The sequence below is a fragment of the Lobosporangium transversale genome, assembly GCF_002105155.1.
Source record: "Lobosporangium transversale strain NRRL 3116 chromosome Unknown BCR41scaffold_1, whole genome shotgun sequence".
NCBI classification, from domain to species: domain Eukaryota; kingdom Fungi; phylum Mortierellomycota; class Mortierellomycetes; order Mortierellales; family Mortierellaceae; genus Lobosporangium; species Lobosporangium transversale.
This window is the reverse complement of record NW_019028979.1, coordinates 622853-646181: the sequence shown is the minus strand read 5'-3', so window position 1 is coordinate 646181 and position 23329 is coordinate 622853. Positions and strand designations below refer to the sequence as shown.

Genomic DNA, 23329 nt, shown 5'->3' with positions numbered 1-23329 from the left:
CCTACATTAAAAAAAAAAAAAAAAAAAAAAAAAAAAAAGGAAATGCATGCGACTTTGTGAAATAATATCTGCCTAACTTTGAAGTCAGACGACCTGCTTTGCTAGGGTGCAGTCGTGCAGGATAAATGTAAAAAATTGGATGGGTGCGTCTAAATTCCGAAAGCTGGAGTGTTTTCCAAGACACAACGTACACAATCAAAGAGCGACCCCGAAGTAAGCAGCACAAGTTAGCTTCTCTCTCAATGTATCTCCTAATCCACGTTAATATTGTGTCGTATGGACGTATGGAAGATATCCATCCTCCTGCAATGTTCATGATTTCCGTAATCTTACGGGTCTGACCGGAACCATAGTTTATGATAGACAGTTGAGTATATGAGTATAACAAGATCTAGTGTCCCTCCCCGCACTACAGGCGGGCTGGGGTCCATTTTAATCCATTTGATCCACTTGAGATCATATTTGTGCTTTACAGCAATAAGCAACAGACCAATTCGCATCAAGACGCAAATCTGTGGCCAAACATGACTGGCCTAATTAGACATTCAAAGTTTTTTGCCACTGAAATCGCTTCAAGTCAGACCCTCAAGCACAGTGCAAAAAAGCCATTTGGCTGGCTGTGCTGTCCCTTTTTTCTTCTCTTCTCTTTTTTTACCATTCACCTTCACTACTCTCCACGCTTTTGCCCTTTTATCATTGTTCACGCATTCTTTCTACTCCATCGATCCGTCTACCTTGTTCATTTACTCTTTTTTTTTTTTTTTTTTTATTTTATCTTTTTTTTTTTTGCGATGCCTCCTCCCATGCCAGTGGATGATAACATCTGGAATCTTAACAGGCATGTTTCTCAGTTCACATCCCAACCTACTCATTCTGTTGTCCATTGACTGTTTCTTTTTCTCGTTTCCCCGTTCTCTCTCTTTCTTCCTCTCCTGGCCTCTATTGGTCAGCCCAAGCCCCAATACCCAACAGAATACGTTCTGATCTACCTCTGCGTTGCATTATCGATATCATTATTGGCATTGTCATATTGAATACATACAATTCCTTCTGTCCTAATGGCAAATTAAATATCACTATCAATAATGAATTCGTTCACCCACGGATACGCAAGAAGAGATATATTTCACCAACAATTATACCAGATTGATTAGTCTTATTCATCAGCAAGGGTCTCTTTGCTTTAACTTTTTATTTTTTTTGACCAATGACTAATACTAAGCAAAACTCTCTTTGAAAACCATTTTTAGCTCCTCAGATCGACGACACACTGAGGCCTATGGGTCCACAGAGTTCTTCGATAATTCCAAGTACACCTTCCCGCGAGACCGTCTGCCACTTCAAATGAATGGTACGATGTAATGCTCTGTACCTCGCTTTTTTTTTTTTTTTTTTTTTTTTTTTTTTCATTGCTTTACAGGCTAAATCATACTTTGCTCTATGTGGGCACGCCACTGTGCTGTGGTCTGATGCCATGGAAGTAACCAATGATTAAATGGCATCTAAAAATCATACTTAACGTTTCTCTGTTTCTCTATGCTCCTTGGTCATACTTCTCTTAGACGAAACCAAGACGCCGTTAGTAATCGTTGCATGTGGATCTTTCTCTCCCATCACATATCTGCATCTGCGAATGTTTGGTATTTCATGATCCTCTATTATAAAGAAACTCTGTCGTTGCTCAATATTTTGAAATCTAAACGTATCAGAAACACCAATTGATTCTTATCATCTATTTTGTATTTGTTGACTGTCTGCTGTAGAAATGGCCAGGGACCATGTTATGGAAAACACTAATTTCGAAATCTTGGCGGGATATTTTTCGCCAGTATCCGACTTTTATCAAAAACAAGGTCTGGCCGAAGCAAGACACAGAGTGCGTATGTGTGAGTTGGCAGTAGAGAAATCGAGCTCGTGGCTCATGGTCGACAGTTGGGAGAGTCTACAGACCAGCTACCAGAGAACTGCCATTGTGCTTGATCATTTTCAGGCAGAGCTCAATGGTGCTGATGGCGAAGGTGGTATTAGGCTGAAGAATGGTATGTGATCTACGGTTGGCCTGTGTACTAATAATATTTGGTACCGTTGGGATGATCTCTTTCTTTCATCAAAATCCTGAAAACATTTTTTATAACACAATTATCGTTTAGGTGAATACAAGCCCATCAAAATCATGCTCCTTGCTGGTGGAGACTTAGTGCAGTCCTTTGCTGCACCCGATGTGTGGGCAACGGCTGATGTATGTTAAATTATATCTACTACACTTTAAGAGTTTGAGTTAGTTCGAGTTGAAAATGTAATCAAAGGCCAACACATGCTTTTTGTTTTGTTTTTTTTTTCCCTAATGTTACGCATAGCTTCATCACATTATTGGAAAATATGGATGCCTTATTTTGGAAAGGACAGGATCAGATGTGTATGAGTTCTTGTTATCTCATGACGTTCTTTACAAGCATCGACACAATGTCTTCGTAATCAAGCAACTCATCTATAACGATATTAGCTCCACGAAAATCAGGCAAGTCATGAACAACATTCGATCAATTAAATTGTGTGTCTTCTTGGGTATATTCTTATGAGCTTATTTTTGTAAAAATGTGTTTCATAGACTGTTCATTCGTAGGGGCATGTCGATCAAGTACCTTTTACCTACAGCAGTGATCGATTATATTTATGAACAGGGCTTGTATCAGAATGATACAAATTGAAGATGCCACAAGTAGAAAGGTGGAGCAAGAGTAAATCCTACGGGCTTCGTCAGGAGAAATGCTTTCGTATAATGTCTTCATAGCATTGTAAACTAATGGTCGAGGAGAAAAAGGGATACAGTAGAGGCAAGAATAGGAACAGGACAAGCAGCACTTGTAATAATAGCTCATAAATCAAACACACGAAATACATAGTAATCACATTTGGTTATGCACCCTGATTTCAACAAATATCAAATGCACTGAATTACGAAGAAAAAAAAACTGTCGATGCACTAAACTATAAAAGTATGGGCCTCAGAGGTAGCCTTGCTCAACGTTGGTATGGATGATATGATCCACCTCCTCGTCCATGACCTGAAGATGATGTGCCACCACCACTTCCACTGCCACTAGCTCCACCACGCACGGGACCGCCAGAAGAATTACCCTGACGACCCCCACCAGAACTAGATGCGTTACGTCCTGTGCCGTAGCCGCTACCGCCACTTCCCCGTGAATCATTCCCACCATACGGGGAACCCCCGCTATTATTGTAGCCAGAGCCGGAAGATCCATCTTGCAATCCATACCGTCTCTGAGACGATTGATTGTTGCCAGAGTCTTGGTCGCCATAGCTTGCAGTATTATTTGCATTGTAGCCCCCTTGGGTTCCACCAGAATTCCCTCCCCCTCCTGCTCCTCCACCCGCTCCACCTGCTGCATTTCCATATCCGAATTGCTGGCGATAGAATGCAGACAAAGCAACAGTAGGGTCATATCCACCACCACCTCCACCAGCATTATTGTTCATACCAGCATTTGCTCCTCCAGCACCTGCTCCTCCAGCGCCACCATATGCTGCTGCTGCTGCTGCTGCTGCCATGCGATACCGTTGCGCTAGTGCTGCGGCTGCGGCTGCTGCGGCTGGGTTCGCTCCATAGCGCGCAGCCGCGGCAGCATAGGCACCCATAGTCTGGTAAGGATCTGTACCTCCAGCACCGCCGCTAAAGCCAGGATTAAAACCAGCGCCTCCCATCATACCCATCGCCTCCATGCTATAGTTTCGTCCGCTGCCTCCCATTCCACCACCATAGCCGCCTTGGCCGCCACCATAGCCGCCAAGATTTCCTTGCCCACCACCACCGTATCCTGACCCTCCAAAGCCACCACCGCCTCTTGTATCGGCACGATGTTTTGGCTGTGCTCTTTTGACCTCGATCTATTAAATACGGGAAACAAAATTTAAATTTAAAAAGGTGAAAAGAGGCGCCAACCGTTATTGACCATATTGGAGAGTTCTTTTAAAAAAATAAATAAATAAATAGCGGATAATATGACCTACCGGTTTGTCATGCAACATGAGATCACGTCTACTGAGAGCTGCTTCTACCCAACGGTCGTCCTCAAAGGTAATGAAACCAAAGCCGCGGGGACGTCCTGTGGCACGGTCAAGCATGAGTGTGGCATCAAGGACATGTCCGAACTGTGAAAAGTAGTTTGCAAACTCTTCCTCCGTTACGTCTGGCGCAATGCCTCCGACGAAAATCTTTTCCGTTTTTTCCTGTTCCTCTCGTGGAATAGCTCGTTTAGGGTCAATCTAGGCAAGTACGAATAAGACAGTGTCAGGATTGATCGATGAAGTGATAGTGATAATGATAATGATAGCATGCCTCAAAGACGTGAATAGGACGTCCAGAGTAATAAGTTTTATCGTTACCATCTTGCCATCTAAATAATGGTCTTCCTTCAACACATCATCTACATGCTTTGGATCCAAAAATGTCAAAAAACCAAATCCACGGGACTTGTTGGAGATAGGATCCTTCATGACCATACAGTCTGTCAGTTCACCATAACGCGAAAAGTATGTTTTCAAGCTCTCTACCAAATCCAGGAGTAAATAAAACTGCTTATCAGGTAATATTCCTTGCAACAAAGCAAGAAAAGCATTCGTTCAATATAACTCCTATCAATAGTACACTTACCATCTGTGGTTTCCCAATTCAAGCCGCCAATAAACATCTTGCTGTAAAATCATTATCATTATATGCATTTTTTTTTTTTTTTTTTTTTTTTTTGCACAGACGTGGAATCGTAGTACAATGCCCAGAGCACACCATTTCGTGATAAAAGAGAAGACCATCAGAAAGATGTATTTGAACAATGCATGAAGGGGACGACCCAAATATTGCAGGCGTGGCATATCATAAGAGCAGCATAGCAGGGTTAAAAAGGGAAAAAAGGGAGGAGTCCGATTAGCTACCTGAGTGAAATCATTTTTGCTTCATTAGGATTGTGTGTATAACTTCTACACGACCTATCTTATATCTCTGAAGCCTTTTTTTTTTTTTTTTTTTTTTTTTTTTTTGCAACTGTTTTTTTCTGTGTATCTGTCTGTCTCTGCATAACTATTACTGAGTTGGCCCATTAGATAGCTATGCCTATGTCTCTCAAAAAATAGATCGATAATATAAAAAAAAGACAGGGGTTTTCTCTAGGAAGCAGCTGGTGTGGTAGGATGTTACAGGGATGAGCAAAGTGACGAATAAGAAGAGGTAAAGCGAATGTTGTATATGCAAAGTATGAAAGTGAAAAGTGAGACTAGTTCGTAGATAGCTAACCAACACACTCGCTGGCGATTCTCTCGTTAGGGCATAGAGTAAACAAAAATGTTATGCCAACTATACTCGATCCTGTGAAAAGGGTGAGATTCCGGCTGCACACTATTTCCCCTCTACCAACCATTGCCTACTACCCTGCTGTACATCTCAAAGGCGATGATTTGGTAAGGCTGAGACCCGCAACTCCTGCTGTGACGCTTTCCAAAAACCAAAGTAGTGCTTTGGAATGCTTTGATTCCTTTTATCGTCCAGAGAGTAGTAATGAGAAATCAGTCAATATTCATTTAATGTCATCATCTTACCCAAGCTCGCGTCCGCCAGAACCCGTGGACTGCTGAGGTTGTTGTTGACGTTGTTGTTGATTATAGATTCCTCCGTCAGAATTATAATTTGAGCCTTGTTGAGATCTTGTATATTGTAGAGGCACTTGTTGTCGCTGCTGTTGTTGCTGTTGCTGTTGTTGCTGCTGTTGTTGCTGTTGCTGTTGTTGCTGTTGCTGCTGCTGTTGAGACTGTGGTTGTTGTGCTAGTGGCGATTGTTGTTGTTGGGGTTGATAGGCAGCATTTCGTTGATGATATGGCTCTGCTGGATCATACCCACCAGTAGAGTCAGGAGCTTGATACTGATTCTGCTGATTCTTCTCTTGGCCATACGAGCCACCATAGTCGTCTGCTTTGTACCGAGAGCTGTTGTCATGATTTTCTCGAGAGTTCTGGAAGCGAGACTGATCATCATTTGCATCTGCACCATCATTGTAGCCTCCTCGTCCGCGGTCTCCATGACTGCTGTGATAATAGTCATCATCATCCTCTGCATAGGGATCTGCGCCCCCATTTCCAGCTGACGCCGCGTAAGGATCGTCGTATAGATCAAAGTTTTCGTCTTGTTTGGATGTCATGAAGAATAATCTGTGATTGATGCAAAAAAAAAAGAACTTGCTTTTGATAAAGGTTATCATAATAGGGTGGTGTAGGGGCTAGTCACGGGCTATCCACGTGATAAGCTCCATTTGCGCTGCGCTGTTATGTGGATACTGATTGTGAGTTTGCTCATTTGAGATAAGGTTTACTTTTTGAACTTTGGTATTTCCATTTTCTTAGTCAAACAATTCTAAAGGAACATGGATCAACACGATGGTTGGAATTCACGTTTGATAGAACTGAATTCCTTTCTTGACGGAAAGGGAAGAGGAAAGGAAAGAAGAGAAGAGAAGAGAAGAGAAGAGAAGAGAGAGAGCCGATCTGTGTGAAAAGTATGCATGCATGTTCTGCATGTTCATACGTGAAGTAAAAAGTAAAAAGCAATTTAAATTAAATATTTTAAATTAGAAACAAAGAAATATTTTTATCATGTCTTTCTATGGTATAGTCCTATATCTTTCTCCATAGTCTCAGGTACCATCACTTTGGGTTACACCTCAACCCTTTCTTTGTCCTCTTCCTCTCTTCCCTCTCTTCTCTCTCTCTCTCTCTCTTTCTTCTCCCTCCTCCTTCTCCCTCCTCCTTCCCTTTTCCCTCTCTTTCCTCTTCTCTTTCCTCTTTCCCTCTCTACTCATTCTCATCAAGCTCTTCTCCATTGCCTCATCTGTGGTCTGGGATTGACTTTGAACTTTCTTCCTCCCTTGGTGAGTTACTTCAACCATTTGCCATCACTCATTACCATCCTTTTTTAGTTCTCCATTATCCCAATCGATATTTTCTTTTTCTTTCTTTTTTATTACTGTTTCTACGTGTGGTTGAAGTCATTGCGTCCATCATCTGTACTACTTCAACTTCACTCACACCACCTTTGTCATCATTCATAATTGTAAGATTTGGTCCGTCAGTTGATTTTGGCCTGTCAGATGATTCGTTCCGCCCTGTACACCCTTCCTTCCTGGCTCTTCATATACATTTGTCTATAAAAAAAAGTTAAAAAAAGAATTAAAACATTCATAATTCTCTCATAAAAGAAGATCTAAAAAAAAAAAAAAAAAAAAAAATATACATGTATTCATGTAACGGTTTATTTGGAAAGATTATTCATACCACACAACTCCAAACAGTCGAGCCAGTTCACCATCTGAATGCAGTCTTTATAAATGTGCATACTGTGATTGCTCATGTATTACATTCTGCTTTGTTTTTTAACCCACACAACAATCATCCTGTTGACTCTTTCAAAGAATTTCATTTTTTTACGCCCCCTGTTGGCTGTTGTGGTTGGTAGAATCTTTAATAAGATTGGATTGAGAAATAGACTTCAGCCATGTTTGGCAACTCCAAAAAACCTCCTAAGAATTATCAAATAGACGCTACACAAGCCCTGTGGCTGTTGTCTGAATAGCGTGCCGCCATGAATACTTTCTTGGATGGTGGATGGTGTGTGGGGCATGTCTAGTCATTCTTTTTTAATTTGGCCTTCAGAAATAGCTCTTTCCATGCACAACCAACAAACAAACAAATACATGGGCGATACTCCCTTTCCCCCTTTATCTCATCGAAAGAAAATTTCCTTCGAATCGTTGTGTGGCCGTTGGCGTCTTTATTTCTTGCATCCGTATCGTGCGGATTATACATCTCACATTGCTCGTCGTTCCATTCCTAACTTGCCCTGCCTGATAAAAATGTCTTTTCATCCTCCTCGGTCAAATCCTTGACCCACCTTCTCTCTTTTTTCCCATTGCAGTTTCCATGACCTTTATCATTCTAAACCCACCAACAAAACTGATACAAGACCGCTCATCATACCCCATTCTCTCTCTTGTATTCTACCTAAACTCATTTTTAGAAAGAGAAGATCATTACAACAAAGCTAAAGAAAAAAATAAAATAAAAAATGGCTTCACTCGCTGCCACGCGCACAGAACAACTAAGCTCTATTGACTCGTTACAGACGCCTACAAATAAGGAGATGCTTAACAGGCACAGCAACACAACCATGGTTGGAAACCCTTCAACAGAATCACCTTCAGGGTCTCGTCCTTACTCTAGCTCGGATCAGCCTAACGACGTTGAATTGGTCACATCACATCATAAATCAAGCAACAGGGGATGTTGGAGTCGTTTTGTTAATTCGGAGCTTGGTCGGGCCTTCTTTGGTCTTATCTATTTTGTGGTCATCTGTATTGGTATGGCCTTTTGTAACCAGTTTTCGGACCATCGTTGGGTCACCACAAACTACAGAGAAATTTATCTTGAAGACCGAGGTTTTGACATCTTTCCTGCTCAAAAGGATATTACGCCTGCCAACGTCTTTGTCATGACCTCCGTTATCTTTACGCTCGTCGGTGTAGCCTTGATTTGCCCTACCTGGACTGCCCGTATTATTGCTATAAGAAGAGTCTTCTGGGTCGTAGGTACACTCAGTATCCTTCGTGCCCTCACCCTTTCAGTTACCACCATGCCTACGCCCAAGGTAGACTGCGTCCCTGCGACTAAGCGAGGATTTGGACCCATGTTGTGGATCGCTTTGCAAATGATTCCAGGAACAGTCCAGGCCTGTACTGATGACATCTTTTCTGGACACACGGTCTTTATGTAAGCATCTTGCGAATCCACGCGTTATTCTTCTAACCTATGAATGCATCTCTTTCTGTTGTCATTCGCGTCTCTTTTTTATAATTGCACCTTGCTGATTTTTTTTTCTTTTTTCTTTTTTTTTTTTCCTCTGCTATTATGTAGGGTTACTTGTGCTATTCAGTGGCGTCTCTATTGCCGAAATAGATGGATCACTTATTTTACGTACATCTACATCACAGTTGGCCTCTACTTTGTCGTAGCAACTCGTCTTCACTATACTGTTGATGTTGTTCTGGCTGTCTTTATCACCTATGCTGTTTGGTCGCTTTATATGGCTACGATCGACGTAGTAATGGAGAAGGAATACTTTGGCATCCGACGCAATCATGAGAAGTACATCGTTTTCGACGATCGCTGGGCAGAAATCAATGAACAAGAGAAGCAATATGAAAATGATTTGGAGAGCGGTAACCTAGATGAAAAGGAGGCCGTGAACGGCGACACGACAGCAATGGCCAAATCGACTACTTCGGGTTTTGCCACCAAGAAGGCCCAGCTCCAACACCGCCTGAATCGCATCCGTGGACCTGGTATTGGCTACGACCGAGGCGAGTATGATCGTGTAGCCTTTGTACCCATGCAATACAACGTCTGGCTGACTGGAGCTATTCGCTGGTGTGATGGCTTGGATCTTCGTATGCATCAGTCTGAAGATGGCACTCCGGGATCTCGCTGGGAAGAACTGGTGGTTGATCATCGATCCAAGCAGCATTCACAGTCTAGCAGCACGGATGTGCAGCACTTTTCACCCCAAAAGTACGAAGTCAATGAAATAGATCTCGAAGCCGGTCAAGTCCGCCATGGCCGCGATACAACCACTCCAGTGATGCTAGGTAGTATTCATGTTATCAACCATTCGGAAGGGTCCTCTACAGCAGCAGGCACCAAGTAACAATAACAATAATAATAATCAGGTTCATGTCCTTTGCATATCATTCTTATAATCAACACAACATAATCTATCCCTTCATATCTCCAATACTCCGAGTAGATGGAGACATTAAGAATACCTTTTCCTAATAAAGTAGCAAGCTTAGAAAGAACTAATGCAAAGGTTGATTGGACTGAATAAGATGATCGCTTCGTTTTTTTTTTTTTTTTTTTTTTTTTTTTAGCCACCATCGACACCACATCTTTCAATATGCAAACATTAGATAGACTAGAACTTTAGTTTTATTATTTATTCTTTTTTTTCTTTTTTTTTCTTTCTTTTTTCTTTCTTTTTCTTTTCTCTTCTCTTTTACTTAGGCAACATAAGAGAACATGTCTTTCTGTCCTTCCACGCGCTCGATATACTCCTTATCCAAGAGAACATCAATACACTTCTTGATATCAGGCACACGAGGCTTGAAACGAGACTGAAGTTGCGTAATAACCTCATTCATCAGGGCTACGTGCTTCATCACCTTACGAGTCTTCATAATACGGACAATCGCTGCCTGCATCACCAGCTTGCGGTCCTCTTCAATTGTCTTGTGTGTCTCTTCCGTCTCTATCTTTTGCTCCGCTTTGAGAGGCAAGTTCAAATTCACGCGAATCTTTTTACTATTATATTATATCGTTAGCCAACAGAAATAAAGGAGGAGAGGTAAACTTTGAGTATTTGAATATTTGAATTTGACATTTCACAAGAAAAGAAATAAAAAGGTTGTTTGTTGCATACCTCTTAAATTCAGTGTTTAGCTCATATCTCGTGCCAGCATCTCCAACATTTTTTCCGTTCTCCAGCAAGAGAACCTTTGCCTTGACCAAGATTCCTAATGCGCCGGCCAAAATGTCCGAATTGAGGTTTGTTTGTGTCTGCAGTTCCTCTAATGTATAAGAGAGGCCACTGTTGTATTGCAGCAAAATGCCCATTTGATAAGTGGAAGTCTGGAAAGTATAGCCAGTCTTGCTGGCTTTAATATAATTTGTCTTCAAGTCAGCTTTAGACAGCTGAAAGAGCCAATTCAGTTTACGACCCTGATGCTTATCCTGGTAAAACGCTTGGAAGCGCTCATAGGTCTTGACAACATCATCTGGCAAGTTGAACGATGTACTGGGAGGCTGCAATGGCCATGATGCTGTGCCCAGTACAAGAATAGAAAAGTCCACCGTATTTTCAGACGCATCATGGTTCTGATTCATCTTATCTCTGAATTGATCATTCAACTCTTTAGATAGGCCCATATCTGTGAACATACGCTGAAGTTTAGCCGTGTACTCAAATCCGCAAGCTTCTTTCAACCTTGAGATCATTCCAGCTTCTGCATCATCCGAGGCCGAAGTATCATTCACAAGACGCTTAGCAAGCATCTTGGAGTAGAATTTTTGAAACACATCCTTGTCTTCTACGTACTTGAACACTGTCATCTATTGAGACCATTGATAAAGTAACGAAGAAAATAATGTTAGGGCCAGTAGACTTTAAAGATCAAAGATCTTTTTACGTGTCTTTATAGACAGAAGCATGCCAACGAGAAGATCGATAGACCTACAATGCTGGTCAAAATGTCTTCCAAATCATTCTCTTCGGGGTTCTTGGAGCTCTTACGCAACAAGGAATCACAGTAGCGTGCCAGCATTTCAGGTGACTTTGATGAAGAGGACTTGCAAATTTTGTTTCTATTGACAAACTCTCGACAAGCTTTATCCAACGACGCCACAAATCCGGCTTCACCACGGAAAGCGGTCTGTACAAGATCATTGTATTTTTTGTGAACTTCCAGTAGGGCGTCCACATACACTTTAGGTTCCTGAAAAAATGCAAATGAACATGAATGATATTAGAATCAATAAACCATTGCTTCATAAATTCAAATGCACCTCATCCATTAGATCACATCATATTCTTACCAAGGTTTCTGCTGATTCATCAGCAATTTTTTCAATAGCGCTCAAGCCGGCCTTGCGGACATGAGCCTCGAAGCGAGCACGTAGTGGATCAAGGCCTTCGGGGATGCGAAGCAAAAGAGAGAACATTCTGAAGAGGTCCTCTTGTTTGTCCTGGTTCAGCAAGTTCTGGAATTCCTCCCAAATAATCTCTGTGTGGCCTTTAACGAGCACTGTTTCACACGTAAAGATAAGAGGCTTGTGAGTGCTGGCATGAAGATACATCTGCACGCGACTCTCCTCCTCTGCCAAACGGGCCTCCGCCTAGGAAATGTGAACGAGTCATGGGAACACTAAGTCAGTAATCATGAAAAACAGTCTCAAATCAACCAATGGTAAATTCTTTGGCATTTTACCTACCTTTTTCATATACTCAGTAACACTGTTCTCGCTCAAGAATTTTTCAGATTCCATCTTATAATAAACTTCTGTAGCAGTGACGAAGGGCTTTTCAAAGTACTGTCTGTAGACTTCAAGCGTTGTCTTTTTAGAATCATTTTCGTCCAAACCCAGAGATACTAGGTGGATGGTTTGGTACAAACAGGATAAATTAAAATGATAAAGATTAGCGCATGGAACAAGTACGAGAGGAAAAAGTAATAAAAAAAGTATAAAAAGACTATTTGTAGATAATAGATAAGAATAACTAACCGAACGACTCCACGACGTTTCGCAGAAGACTTGTCTCGACAGACTCGCCATTGCGTTGACGCTCGATAAGCTTGAGAACGGCTGCCATAACGTTACGTTCAACATGACTAAACAAGCTATCCTTCCAGCTAACCAGAGCGAGCTAGAGATGCACAGGCATGAAATACAATTTGGAATAAATTAGTACATGACGTACATTACTCAATAACTAATGTGGTATCAAAGATGGTCAAAGATGTCTCTTGTAAGTAATACAGTAGCAAACGTACAGTGCCCACATCATGCACAGTCTTGCGACCCTCGTCGATCTCGCGTTTAACCCAATGGCGATTGAGATACGTGAATAAATGGTGGACATAGGTGGAGGCTCCTGTGAACTTGACCCACTGCTTGGTATAGTATTCCAAAAGTGACACGTCCATGAACTTTTCCGAGTCCTTACGAATGACCTCAAGATGCTTTTGAAAGTAGCGAATCAAATGCGAATAGAGATCACTTCCGCCAAGCGTTGCACCTATATGATGACAAAGTTAACAGCAGTATCAGGAATATACGTTAAAACGACATCATGGTCTTTGCGCGATCGACGTATAGGAGTGGAAGCGCAGTTAATACAATTGATGATCTGAATGTTCTGAAGATATACCTCGTGTTTGGATCGAATGGTTTAATGTATCAGACGTAGCTTTAGTAGTACAATAGTTGTAGATAACGCTGAAGTGATTTCATCACACAGTAGGAGCCAGGATGGGAACAATAAGAAATAGATGGTTAACGAATCATTCCAGTATGGAGCCAAAATAGACAAGCAAAACGTAGAAAAGGTTAAGGCAACAATAGTCCAAACAAATGTCATTTATTTCGCAATGTGCTCAGGTTTCCTGACAAGAATAATGGCACTTTTTTTTTTTTTTTTTTTTTTTTTTGCCACTACTGACACAGAACATCATTGCATGATACGAAGCGGGAGAAAAAAAAAAATGCCCTCACATCATTCACTTCCAACAAAAAAAAAAGGAGGCGCAGGCGCCATTAAGGTCATCAATGACAAAAGGAAAATATCCAAATGAATAGGCAAGCTTACGTGTAGATCTCCATATAACGTTGATAAGTGAGTCCATCTTCGAGACGGTTCATGATCTGGTCGATGCCTTGTTCAAGGAAAGCCCAGGTGGCATTAATGTCACTACCATGGGGCGGTGGTGGAGTGGCCACGCTCTTTGATGAGGACATGACGCGACTAGAGAGGGACAGACAATGAAGAATAAGAGTGAAATGAGAGAGAGGAAGAAAAAAAGATATGAAGGATGACCAAGGACAGAAAGACAGTAGACAGAAAGAGAAGGAATGATGGAGTGACGCCTTTGGGAATATTTTCAAGGAGGTGAGGAGAGAGAGAAAAAAGAACAAGACCACGCAATACTTGAAGAGAGAAGATTGAAAGCACCTTTTTTTTTTTTTTTTTTTTTTTTTTTTTTTTCGTACGTGGGTTTTTGTAAATGAGTGACTCGCCCTCACTGTAGTCATTGCCCACGGGATGCACCGCCTCTTGCCACCCACTCCTACAAAAGAAAAAAGAAAAAAACAGCCTCCTCAACACTTGTCTACTACACATTCAGACAACAGTGGCGCAGTATGCTTGGTGGAAAAGCTATCCGATCATGAAAAGAGCAACGCCCCCAGAAAATCCACTGCGGCCACAACCGCAGTCGTCTATGAATGAATGTGTATGTTTATAAATACCGCCCTGGTGACAACCTGGCTTACTGTGCGCACATCTCCCATGCTGGACTAGTATCATATACTCGCAAACTTAACTACAACCGTAAGATAATCTTTTATAACTCTCAAAATGAACAAGCCTGCAATCACTTTTTCTTTCGAGTAGGCCTAAAAAGTTTGCTATGCGATCCTGTCCTGAAAGAGGATCGTTTTATAAGCACTCTTCTCTCACAAACAACAACAAAAAAAAAAAAAAAAAAAAAAAAAAAAAAATCAGGAACGAATGACATAAGCAAGTGAATGAATTGGCAACATTTTGAAAAATCTTTTTCCTTTTCATCTCGCCTGTTAAAAAAAAAAAAAAAAAAAAAGTCTTAGCAGATACAGACATCCTTGATACAGCACCCCAGCATTGAGCAAGCATTGAGCAAGCAATGAGCATGTACTTGGCCCTGAATATCGTCTGACAGCAGAACCCATCAATCCTTGCCAGTCCCCATTCCTCTGATTGCAACGTTAGTCTTGCAAATACTGTAAATGTAATTAGGTCTATAGCGTCTTTTATTCCATATTCATCAAGCGTATACATGCATAGGTGGATGGATATTCGACGCATACAGCAGAAGGTTTATTTAAGCAAGAAGATGAATAAGTTTAACCCATGCCTTCAAGGAGCATTGTTATGGGGAACAGAGAAAAAGAGGAAAAAAAGAAAAGTGCTCTCAATTGATTCTTTTTGTTTTTTAATCCAATAACCCAGCATGTTGAACATGGAAGTGCCCCTCTCAATGTTCAACAGGCCGAGGTACAGCCCTGTTAGTGTAACGGCTTTTAAATACTTTGGTGTTGTTTACTGTGTTCGTTCCCACACAACACCATGAATACAAACATTTTTATAATCTTCCAACCACTCCAAGAACCCATTTTAAAAAAACCTGCATTGTTGTTCAATGAGAACGATATCAATGCCAATAGCAAAGGCATGCACATAAGCTCAACAACTCCTGCTCTTTTTCAACGTTGGCCTTGCCGTCCGGGAAAATGTCTTTTCAGCCATCAACTTCATAATCCGCCTCAACCCCTTTCTTTCTTTCTTTTTTCTTTCTCACCTCTTCCTCCTCCCTTCTCTCTACCCTTCACTTCATTGCTACACAGCCTTCTCTTCTCCCTCTCTTCATCTCATCCTTTTCCTTTCGTGACTCATCTCTCATTAAACCTCCATTCCAAATGTCGTCTCAACCCCGAGAAGTCGGTGAACCCATAGTGAACGTGGAAACAGTCGTCACTGTTTTGCCAGATGGTCGCAAGGTCACGAAAACTATTAAAAAAATAACACATTCCTATCAGGTTGAGGTCCCTGCGGGAACCCCTATCCCTGAGGGCGCTACATTGGTGTCGACTGCCGATGCAGGCATTCCTCAGAATGGCACCACGACGACCTATCACTCATCCAGCTACAGCTCCAGCGATAAGAATGGTGCCCAACCCGAACTCCATCAGGAGTTCAATAACAAACTAAACTTTGAGCAAGGAGCAACCGCAATCCAAAACGAGCCAACGATCGTTGTGCAGTCAACAATTGATGATGATGGTCGCAAGGTCACAAAGACCACCACAACTACATCTTCCTCGTCTTCGTCCTCAGGCTCGTCGCCATTCTCAAAGTTCTTCAAGCGCGTGAGTCAAAAAAAAAAAAAGCTAATTGTGTTTCTGCTCAATAGTAGCCCTAATATATTGAAGCCTTTTTTACTTACCTTATCTGCATACAACTAGCTTTCACGCCGTTCCTCAAAGTCTGACAAGCCATTGCCATCCATTCCTGTGTCCGAGACTAAGACTGAGGTTAAAGAGGTAATTAAATCAGGCACCGATACAGTCAAAGAGGTGCTTGTTCAATCAATGAAAGTCAAGCATTCAAACGGTTCTGCACAGTCACTCTCCAAATGCACTGGAGAACGTCGTGCGCTTCTAATTGGGATCAATTACACTGGTCGCCCTAACCCTCTGCAAGGTAAACTCAGTGAATTTCTAATTATTCGTATAATAAGTCGAGACAATTTAGAGAATAGAAGACAGGTCTCATCTTTTCAAGTGCATTTTATTATTTCAGGTTGTATCAACGACACTGCGGTCATGAAAGATTTCCTTTTGGGTTTTAACTTCAAAGAAGAGAATATCCGCGTTCTCACAGACGATCAAGTCGACACCCCTTGGATGCCCACTCGCGAGAATATTATTGAGAATCTCAAATGGTTACTTCATGGTGCTCAGAAAGATGACTCGTAAGTACAAGCTTCTGAGGAATGGGTGGGTCGCAAAAAAAAAAAAAAAAAACACATAATTGATGTTTGACCTAAACCAATAGACTTTTCTTGCATTATTCTGGACATGGGGGTCAAGTTCTGGATCTCGATGACGATGAGGTTGGAGACTATGACAACTGCATTTTCCCTCTTGATCATAAAGAGAATGGGGTGATTATAGACGATGTAAGGAGTCCTTAGATGATACGTATTGTTATTATTTTTCCTTTTTTTTTTTTTTTTTTTTAACTTAGTATCATATACTTTTTATTTGAATGGTTGTTTAGGAGTTGCACATGATTCTGGTCAAGGCATTGCCCCCAGGTGTCCGTCTGACGGTTTTATTTGATTGCTGCCACTCAGGATCTGCTTTGGACCTGCCATACATCTATACGGGAACCGGCTACATTCGGGGTTCAGACGCTCTTGCTAATCTAGGTCATGAACTCGTCTCAGGCAACTTTGATCCAGAAGCGCTTAAGAATCTCCAGGCAAAATGGGTGAAGCTGAAGGAGGAGAAAGAAAAGTTTGAACTCCAGGTCAAGCTTAAGGCTGTCCATGACGCAGATGTAGTCATGTTTAGTGGGTAGGTTTTCTTAATTTCACCACTATTATTGTTGATAGTATGCGTGGTTACGGCATCAATATCAATGGAATCAACGGTTATCTGGAACTAAGGATATAATTTTCTTGAATTCTATTATCTACTATTAATTAACTTAATGTCATAACCCTTTGAAATGATGGCGAATTTCTTTATGGCTACATTATAGATGTAAAGACGACGAAACATCCGCTGATGTGAGCGTCACTCGAGGAAAGACCTCGTCCGCGAATGGCGCAATGACCTACGCATTCACCAAGAGGTAGCAAATTGATTTTATTGCTTTTCCCATCATGACTATCATGAATGAATACTCATTTTTTTTTTATTTTTTTATTTTTTTTTTTGTTTTCGTGATTACACATCCATAGTTACCGCGAAAATTCTGTGCAAACATACCAGGATTTCCTTAATAGCATCCGTGATCTGATGCGGGAGAAGTACAAGCAGAAGCCTCAATTGAGCTCATCGCGCCCGAAGAACATGGCGGAGTTGTTCTTTTTGTAATAGACATGATATGTATACACATTCCCATATAATATGACACGTTCATGTTATAGGCAGATCAAGATACTCTTTTATTTTCTGGAGATATTTATGATCTATCAGTATATCCAACAGTAACATTGCTACCAACACGGCTTGATACACGAATAAAACAATGCATGTGCCTGATACATATCACGTTGCCGATAAGGTTCATATTCAATAATTGCTTTTGGACCCTCGGCTTGTCCTTTCTAGGGGTGGGTGCACTGTCACGTGTAAGTTTAGACTCCAAGCTCTCACTGACAGCAACAGAGGGAAAGTTTCTCTGAGAATTGATTGGCTGGTCATTATGGCTGCTGCGATGGAACCCGATCTTCCCGCAATTGGACAATTTCCCCAGTCTTTTTTTCTTTTTTCTTTTTTTATTCCTGGTTAATTCTCTCTCTTACACTTTCTTTCTTCTTTTTCATCACTTTCACCACCCTTCACTCCACTCTACTCAAACAAGCAGCCATGTTCGCCACCCGTCAGATCTCCTCTATCGCTAAACGCGCTTTCTCAACTTCTGCATCTTCGGTACGCGCTCGCTCACAACCTGATTTGATAAAGGCTTTACTGTTTGACTTGGACATTAATAAACTGTAGTCATTGACATGCACTGATCTCATTCTATTCATTGTTTTTTTTTTTTTTTTTTTTTATTCCCTGTCATTTGGCCTGCTTTTGATGTTCTAAACACGTGTTTTATACTATTACACGGCTTTTGTAGAACGCTGCCAAGTAAGTTTTCTTTTGAAATAAATATATATATATTTTTAAAAAAAGCAGACGCTAGTGATAATCGTGTGTGCCAATGATCTACCCTCTACGGCGGTCCTAACAATATGCTCACCCACCTCACAATCTATTGATCTATTCGTTATTTCATACTTTAGGGTTGCTGTTCTTGGTGCTGCCGGTGGTATTGGTCAGCCTTTGTCGCTCCTCCTTAAGCAGTCGAGCTTGATCTCTCATCTCTCTCTCTACGACATTGTCAACACCCCCGGTGTTGCTGCTGATTTGAGCCACATCAACACTGACTCAAAGGTAAGCCTTTTTGAGATGAATATTAAAATATTTTCAGTAGCATAAGGGATGGGCCTCTTGAAAATATTCATGCTGAGCTTTGTCGGGCTTACTCTTCCGCCGGTTAATCTGGAAGTGACAAAGTTTCGCCAAAATCTCCGACTTGGATTTTCTCAAGTCGCATCGTCAGAATCGTCACCATTACATATGGACAGTGCTTGCAAAGATATGGAGAAATTTTTAAGGGGATCTATTTTCATATCGAATGCTCTTTTTTTTTTTTTTTTAAAAAAAAAAAAAAAAAAAAAAAAAAAAAAAACAATTAATGCAGGTCACTGGCCATACTCCTGACAACAATGGTCTTAAGGAGGCCCTTACTGGCTGCGAAGTTGTTGTCATCCCTGGTACGACCTTGTCTTAAAATCCTATATGACTATAACATCAATAGAACATGCTTAAGTGATCATATTGCTTATCACCATGTTAACCATTTTTTTCTCTTTATCCTTTCATTTACCTGTCATAGCCGGTGTTCCACGCAAGCCTGGTATGACTCGTGATGATCTCTTCAACACCAACGCCTCTATCGTCCGCGATTTGGCTCAGGCCTGCGCTGAGTAAGTGAATTCAATTATGTTAGAGCTGCACACAGAACACAAAGAGGGAAGGACAGACCCTTAATGTGACTGCAAACATAATTTTTTTTATGTGTTTCAGGCACTGCCCTAAGGCCCATGTTTTGGTCATTGCCAACCCCGTCAACTCGACCGTCCCAATCGTTGCTGAGGTCTTCAAGAAAGCTGGTGTCTTTGACCCCAAGAGGTAAATAAAAAAGCTATATTTGCAGTCCTTACACCACTTAAATACTCTGCGGTTATTCTAACACTATTTCATTCATTGCTTATTGTCGACATGATAGAATCTTCGGTGTCACCACCCTTGATGTTGTTCGTGCCTCCCGCTTTGTCGCTGAGGTTAAGAAGGTCCCCACTGATCAGGCCAAGATCACCGTCATTGGTGGACACTCCGGTGTCACCATCGTTCCTCTTCTGTCCCAGTCTGGCCATAGCTTCACTGAGGAGGAGGTTAAGGCTTTGACCCACCGCATCCAGTTTGGTGGTGACGAGGTCGTAAAGGCCAAGAATGGCGCTGGCTCTGCCACCCTTTCCATGGCTTTTGCTGGTGCTCGCTTCACCAACTCTCTCCTTGAGGCCACTGTTGCTGGTAAGAAGGGCATTGTTGAGCCTACTTTTGTCAAGTCGGACGTCTTCGCCAAGGAGGGTGTTGAGTACTTTGCCACCAACGTTGAGCTCGGTCCCAATGGTGTTGAGAAGATCCACCCCGTTGGCAATGTCAATGAGTATGAGAAAGGTCTTATCAGTGCTGCTATTCCTGAGCTCAAGGGTAACATCGCCAAGGGCCAGAGCTTCATCAACAAGGCTTAGAATCTCTTCGTCTATTTTCACATCCCATTATTTTTGTTCATAGTCTTTTTTTATTCAAATACATCCATTTACCTTGGAATAGAATAAAAACGTTGGTTTCTTTATGATTGTGACAGGAATATGAATTTATGCAAAATCATAGAGATATCTATCAATGTCAAATTTGATACTTTTCGCTATTGCTTTGATCGTGTCATAACTGACGTTGCACTTGCACTTAATAGAGTCCAGTTTATCCATTGGGGTAACTCTTTGCAGGAGCCGGAGTGAGACCAAGGATGCGATCTGTGTGTGTACGTTCACGTTCTCTTCCACCTCTTCATCCAATATACTGTAGAAGATGGCCAGCATTCGCTCAATTGGAAACGTTTTTGGGCCAAGTAACTGCTGCCTCAATTTCGTACCTAGCTGCTCGTGCCCATGCTTCTTGGCAGCAGCCACCTTGCTGCGCTTGGACATCTTGCCACCTTGATTGGACACTTTGGCAAAATATCGCAAATCCAACCGGGGCGGGTTATAAGACGCGAGAAATGACGCTATTAAAATGAATTTTGTAAAGTAAGGCAAATCGAATGTGTCTAAGTTTAAAAAAAAAAGAAAAAAAGTTAGGTATATTGGCATGTGATAGAGCAGTGAATCTTTTTTGTGTGTGTGTGTGTAAAATAACGACATACTCTGAATATCAACGGCATTCATCAACGCCCGCTCATCCTTAGCCGCTTCTGAACTGGACCTGGCTATCAAAGATTCTCCAAGAGTGCCTCCATGTTTGCTCTTAAAAGATCCTGAAGAAGTGAGTAAAGTGCGATCAACCCACTCCGTACTTGAAATCTCCCGAAGGTATAGTTTATCCATCGCTTCTACAAAATAAGCCTGAATATGTCGATGAAGTTTTAATCCTTCATGCTTTTGGACTAAATGAAATAAAAGGAGTAGAACGATAAACAACTTGAGTCAACAAGCGGAGTTTTGGTCAACATATTTCACGGCCATTGAAAAAAAAATAAAGAATAAAAAACCAAAGATCTTACTTTTGCCTTCCTTTATCGGCTTAATATACAATGGGAATAGCAATGCAACCAAGTGCCGAATTTCGTTTAGATCCTTACAGTTCCTCTGAAAAACATTATAAACCAGATCCACAAACCGCATATACAGCTCTTTATCTTGGCCCTCAGGTAAATCCCGTTCTAAAATAGCAATTGTCTCGCGTAATCAGCCCCAATAATGAGAATAAAACACATATTGATAAGAATGCTGAATATCAATCAGAAATAATTAAAAAATAAAAGAAAAAAGGGCCTCTTTTCTGTCATCATACTCAATCCGCAGTTACTATACATATCTTTTGAGTATTGAGGAAAGTTCATAATGATGGGCTCATATCCCCCATTTTTGGAACGGAACTTTTCCCAAACGATACTTGTGATAAAGATGACACAGATATTGCGGCCAGTCTAGGAAGCGAAAAAAAAAAAAAAAAAAAAAAAAAAAAAATTGCAGCATCCCAGAGTACCGAAGGCAAAAATGCAGTGAGAAAGATTAACAATATTTAGGGCGCGAAAATACAAGACGATGGCCGCTTAGTTCTCTCCCTCCCTTTTTTTTTTTTTTTTTTTTTTTTTTTTTGGAGCCTTGAAGACTAAGTAATTGATTTAGATAGGAATAACTTACGAGCTCTTGGAGACGCATGAGAACAGGAATTAAGGTTGGTGCATTATCTCTCAGTCTTTCTGCTCGGTCAAGAACGAGATAACGGGTATCATGCTGTCCTTTACGCTGACGTTGTTCTTCTGAATATGCTGAGCCCTTAGCGTGTATTGAAGCATGACCTTGGCCATCATTGCCATCAGCGCAGATCCTCCGACACCACTCCACAAATTCATTGATGTTTTCGCACTTGTCCCAAGTGGGTGGCCCCGAAGTAATGATTTCATCCTGGATCCACTTCCTCTTCCGTCTTCCTTCGCCATTCTTGACAAGAGTTGTGCCTGTGTCAATATCCTTCCTTCCAGAGCCATCACTCATTTGTGGATCCTGACTTGGTGAGCTGCCATCCTCATTACTACTACTTCTGCTGCTACCACTACCACTTTGATCTGCCTCAGCTGTATGTTGAGCGTGAGCATATCCATCCATGATTTGATCCGCTTGTTGTTGAGAATGGAGATCAGCTGGATATCGCCATCGTACAGAAGGTGGATGCCGGAATTGATATATGGCATGCTCAAAAATCAGACGGGGCGTATGGCATTCTATACAGTCCAGGAATGCATAATGGCTGGGACTAGTGTCGCCTAATACAGTAGAAAGAATAGCTTTGACGACCGATGTCTTCCCCAACGACGAGTTTCCATTGATAAATAAAGCTGGCGGTGTAGGAGCTGTGGGCTTTTAAATTCATTTACAAAGATTATTGTAGTGATAATATGAAAATGGTGTGAATGCTTTGAAAAATAAATAGGATATTCTTAATAAAAGGAGTTATTAACGCCAAAATAAAATAAAATAAAAAATAGAAAAAAATCCACACAAATATACCTTTCCCATAAAGCTAAGGATCTGATCAATTTGCTTTGCTCTGCCTGGAAAAGAATGATGTAATTTTTCACGATGCAATGGATTGGCCATTCTGAAAAGTTGAAATACTAATGTTCCAATGGCATGAAGGCATGAAGCGATGGAACTGAAAGCAGAGTTGCCTCATTTGGCAGAATGAAATCACGTGGAATGTACCACCAACGCGAAACGCGACTAATTATCATAACACACAATTCGCGGATAGGCAAGAATTGCCACAGGTGGAAATTACAGACAGCGATCAGTAATGGCTGATAAAAAAAAAAAAGAATTCCTTTATTGCCAGGGGCAGTATCTAAATTACAAAAGGCTCTCTTATTGCTATAGTTATTCTGTTGCTAAATGAATTAAAGATATAAAAGGGCCATCAGTTCAGTTGTATGTATAGATTTATGTAACTCAATTAGACACTACGAAAGCAAGGCCTTTTAAAGGTTTACAGAGGCTTTTCGCAATTAACATGTGTGCACGCATGCCCTTTATGCCACCTAAAGAAGCGCTGAATATCGTTTTTTTTTTATGTAATACAGGCGCAACTCTAACACAAGCATCAACGTGAAACCTCATTCCATGTCCTCTTTACTGGCATTTTGCTCTTCAGCCCGTCTCAAGCATTGGTCAGTGGAAAAAAGACATGCTTTTAGTTTGCTTTGATACTCCCATGCATCAAGCGATCCAACTGTCAAGAATTCATTTGCCATAATAGCTTCAATACCCAGAAATGCCTT

At 41.2% G+C, this 23329-nt stretch overlaps 7 protein-coding genes across 7 annotated transcripts; 4 read left to right on the top strand and 3 right to left on the bottom strand.

Annotated features, from left to right (window-relative positions):
- Window positions 1-863: 863 nt before the first annotated feature.
- BCR41DRAFT_344073 (hypothetical protein) lies at window positions 864-2926 on the top strand. Its single transcript, XM_022022417.1, has 6 exons — window positions 864-1351; window positions 1563-1640; window positions 1764-2039; window positions 2151-2239; window positions 2358-2518; window positions 2609-2926. The coding sequence occupies exons 1-6, from the start codon at window positions 1345-1347 to the stop codon at window positions 2706-2708; spliced, it is 711 nt and encodes a 236-aa protein (XP_021886460.1). The 5' UTR covers window positions 864-1344; the 3' UTR covers window positions 2709-2926.
- A 95-nt stretch (window positions 2927-3021) lies between these two features.
- BCR41DRAFT_366509 (hypothetical protein) lies at window positions 3022-6209 on the bottom strand (the record flags this gene model as incomplete). The annotated part of the gene is made up of 5 exons (XM_022026225.1): window positions 3022-3909; window positions 4033-4287; window positions 4408-4571; window positions 4676-4716; window positions 5908-6209. The coding sequence occupies 5 exons, from the start codon at window positions 6207-6209 to the stop codon at window positions 3022-3024; spliced, it is 1650 nt and encodes a 549-aa protein (XP_021886459.1).
- A 1919-nt stretch (window positions 6210-8128) lies between these two features.
- On the top strand, window positions 8129-9763 carry BCR41DRAFT_366508 (hypothetical protein; the record flags this gene model as incomplete). Its single annotated transcript, XM_022026224.1, has 2 exons — window positions 8129-8829; window positions 8974-9763. The coding sequence occupies 2 exons, from the start codon at window positions 8129-8131 to the stop codon at window positions 9761-9763; spliced, it is 1491 nt and encodes a 496-aa protein (XP_021886458.1).
- A 323-nt stretch (window positions 9764-10086) lies between these two features.
- Window positions 10087-13829, bottom strand: BCR41DRAFT_344066 (Cullin). Its single transcript, XM_022022416.1, has 9 exons — window positions 13478-13829; window positions 13040-13107; window positions 12663-12907; window positions 12394-12535; window positions 12103-12260; window positions 11707-12006; window positions 11349-11606; window positions 10535-11223; window positions 10087-10416 (listed from the first exon to the last, which is right to left on the bottom strand). The coding sequence occupies exons 1-9, from the start codon at window positions 13624-13626 to the stop codon at window positions 10116-10118; spliced, it is 2310 nt and encodes a 769-aa protein (XP_021886457.1). The 5' UTR covers window positions 13627-13829; the 3' UTR covers window positions 10087-10115.
- Window positions 13830-16014: 2185 nt separating this feature from the next.
- BCR41DRAFT_376245 (peptidase C14, caspase domain-containing protein) lies at window positions 16015-17529 on the top strand (the record flags this gene model as incomplete). Its single annotated transcript, XM_022027032.1, has 6 exons — window positions 16015-16126; window positions 16226-16397; window positions 16481-16604; window positions 16706-17004; window positions 17192-17284; window positions 17394-17529. The coding sequence occupies 6 exons, from the start codon at window positions 16015-16017 to the stop codon at window positions 17527-17529; spliced, it is 936 nt and encodes a 311-aa protein (XP_021886456.1).
- A 401-nt stretch (window positions 17530-17930) lies between these two features.
- BCR41DRAFT_344063 (malate dehydrogenase, NAD-dependent) lies at window positions 17931-20127 on the top strand. The gene is made up of 7 exons (XM_022022415.1): window positions 17931-18087; window positions 18281-18291; window positions 18447-18597; window positions 18908-18980; window positions 19103-19193; window positions 19294-19398; window positions 19496-20127. Exons 1-7 carry the CDS (start codon window positions 18025-18027, stop codon window positions 20019-20021), a joined length of 1020 nt encoding a protein of 339 aa, XP_021886455.1. The 5' UTR covers window positions 17931-18024; the 3' UTR covers window positions 20022-20127.
- On the bottom strand, window positions 20106-22686 carry BCR41DRAFT_5071 (origin recognition complex subunit 5 C-terminus-domain-containing protein). Its single transcript, XM_022030883.1, has 6 exons — window positions 22563-22686; window positions 21696-22412; window positions 21367-21478; window positions 21053-21232; window positions 20696-20935; window positions 20106-20599 (listed from the first exon to the last, which is right to left on the bottom strand). Exons 1-6 carry the CDS (start codon window positions 22650-22652, stop codon window positions 20148-20150), a joined length of 1791 nt encoding a protein of 596 aa, XP_021886454.1. The 5' UTR covers window positions 22653-22686; the 3' UTR covers window positions 20106-20147.
- Between the last annotated feature and the right edge of the window lie 643 nt (window positions 22687-23329).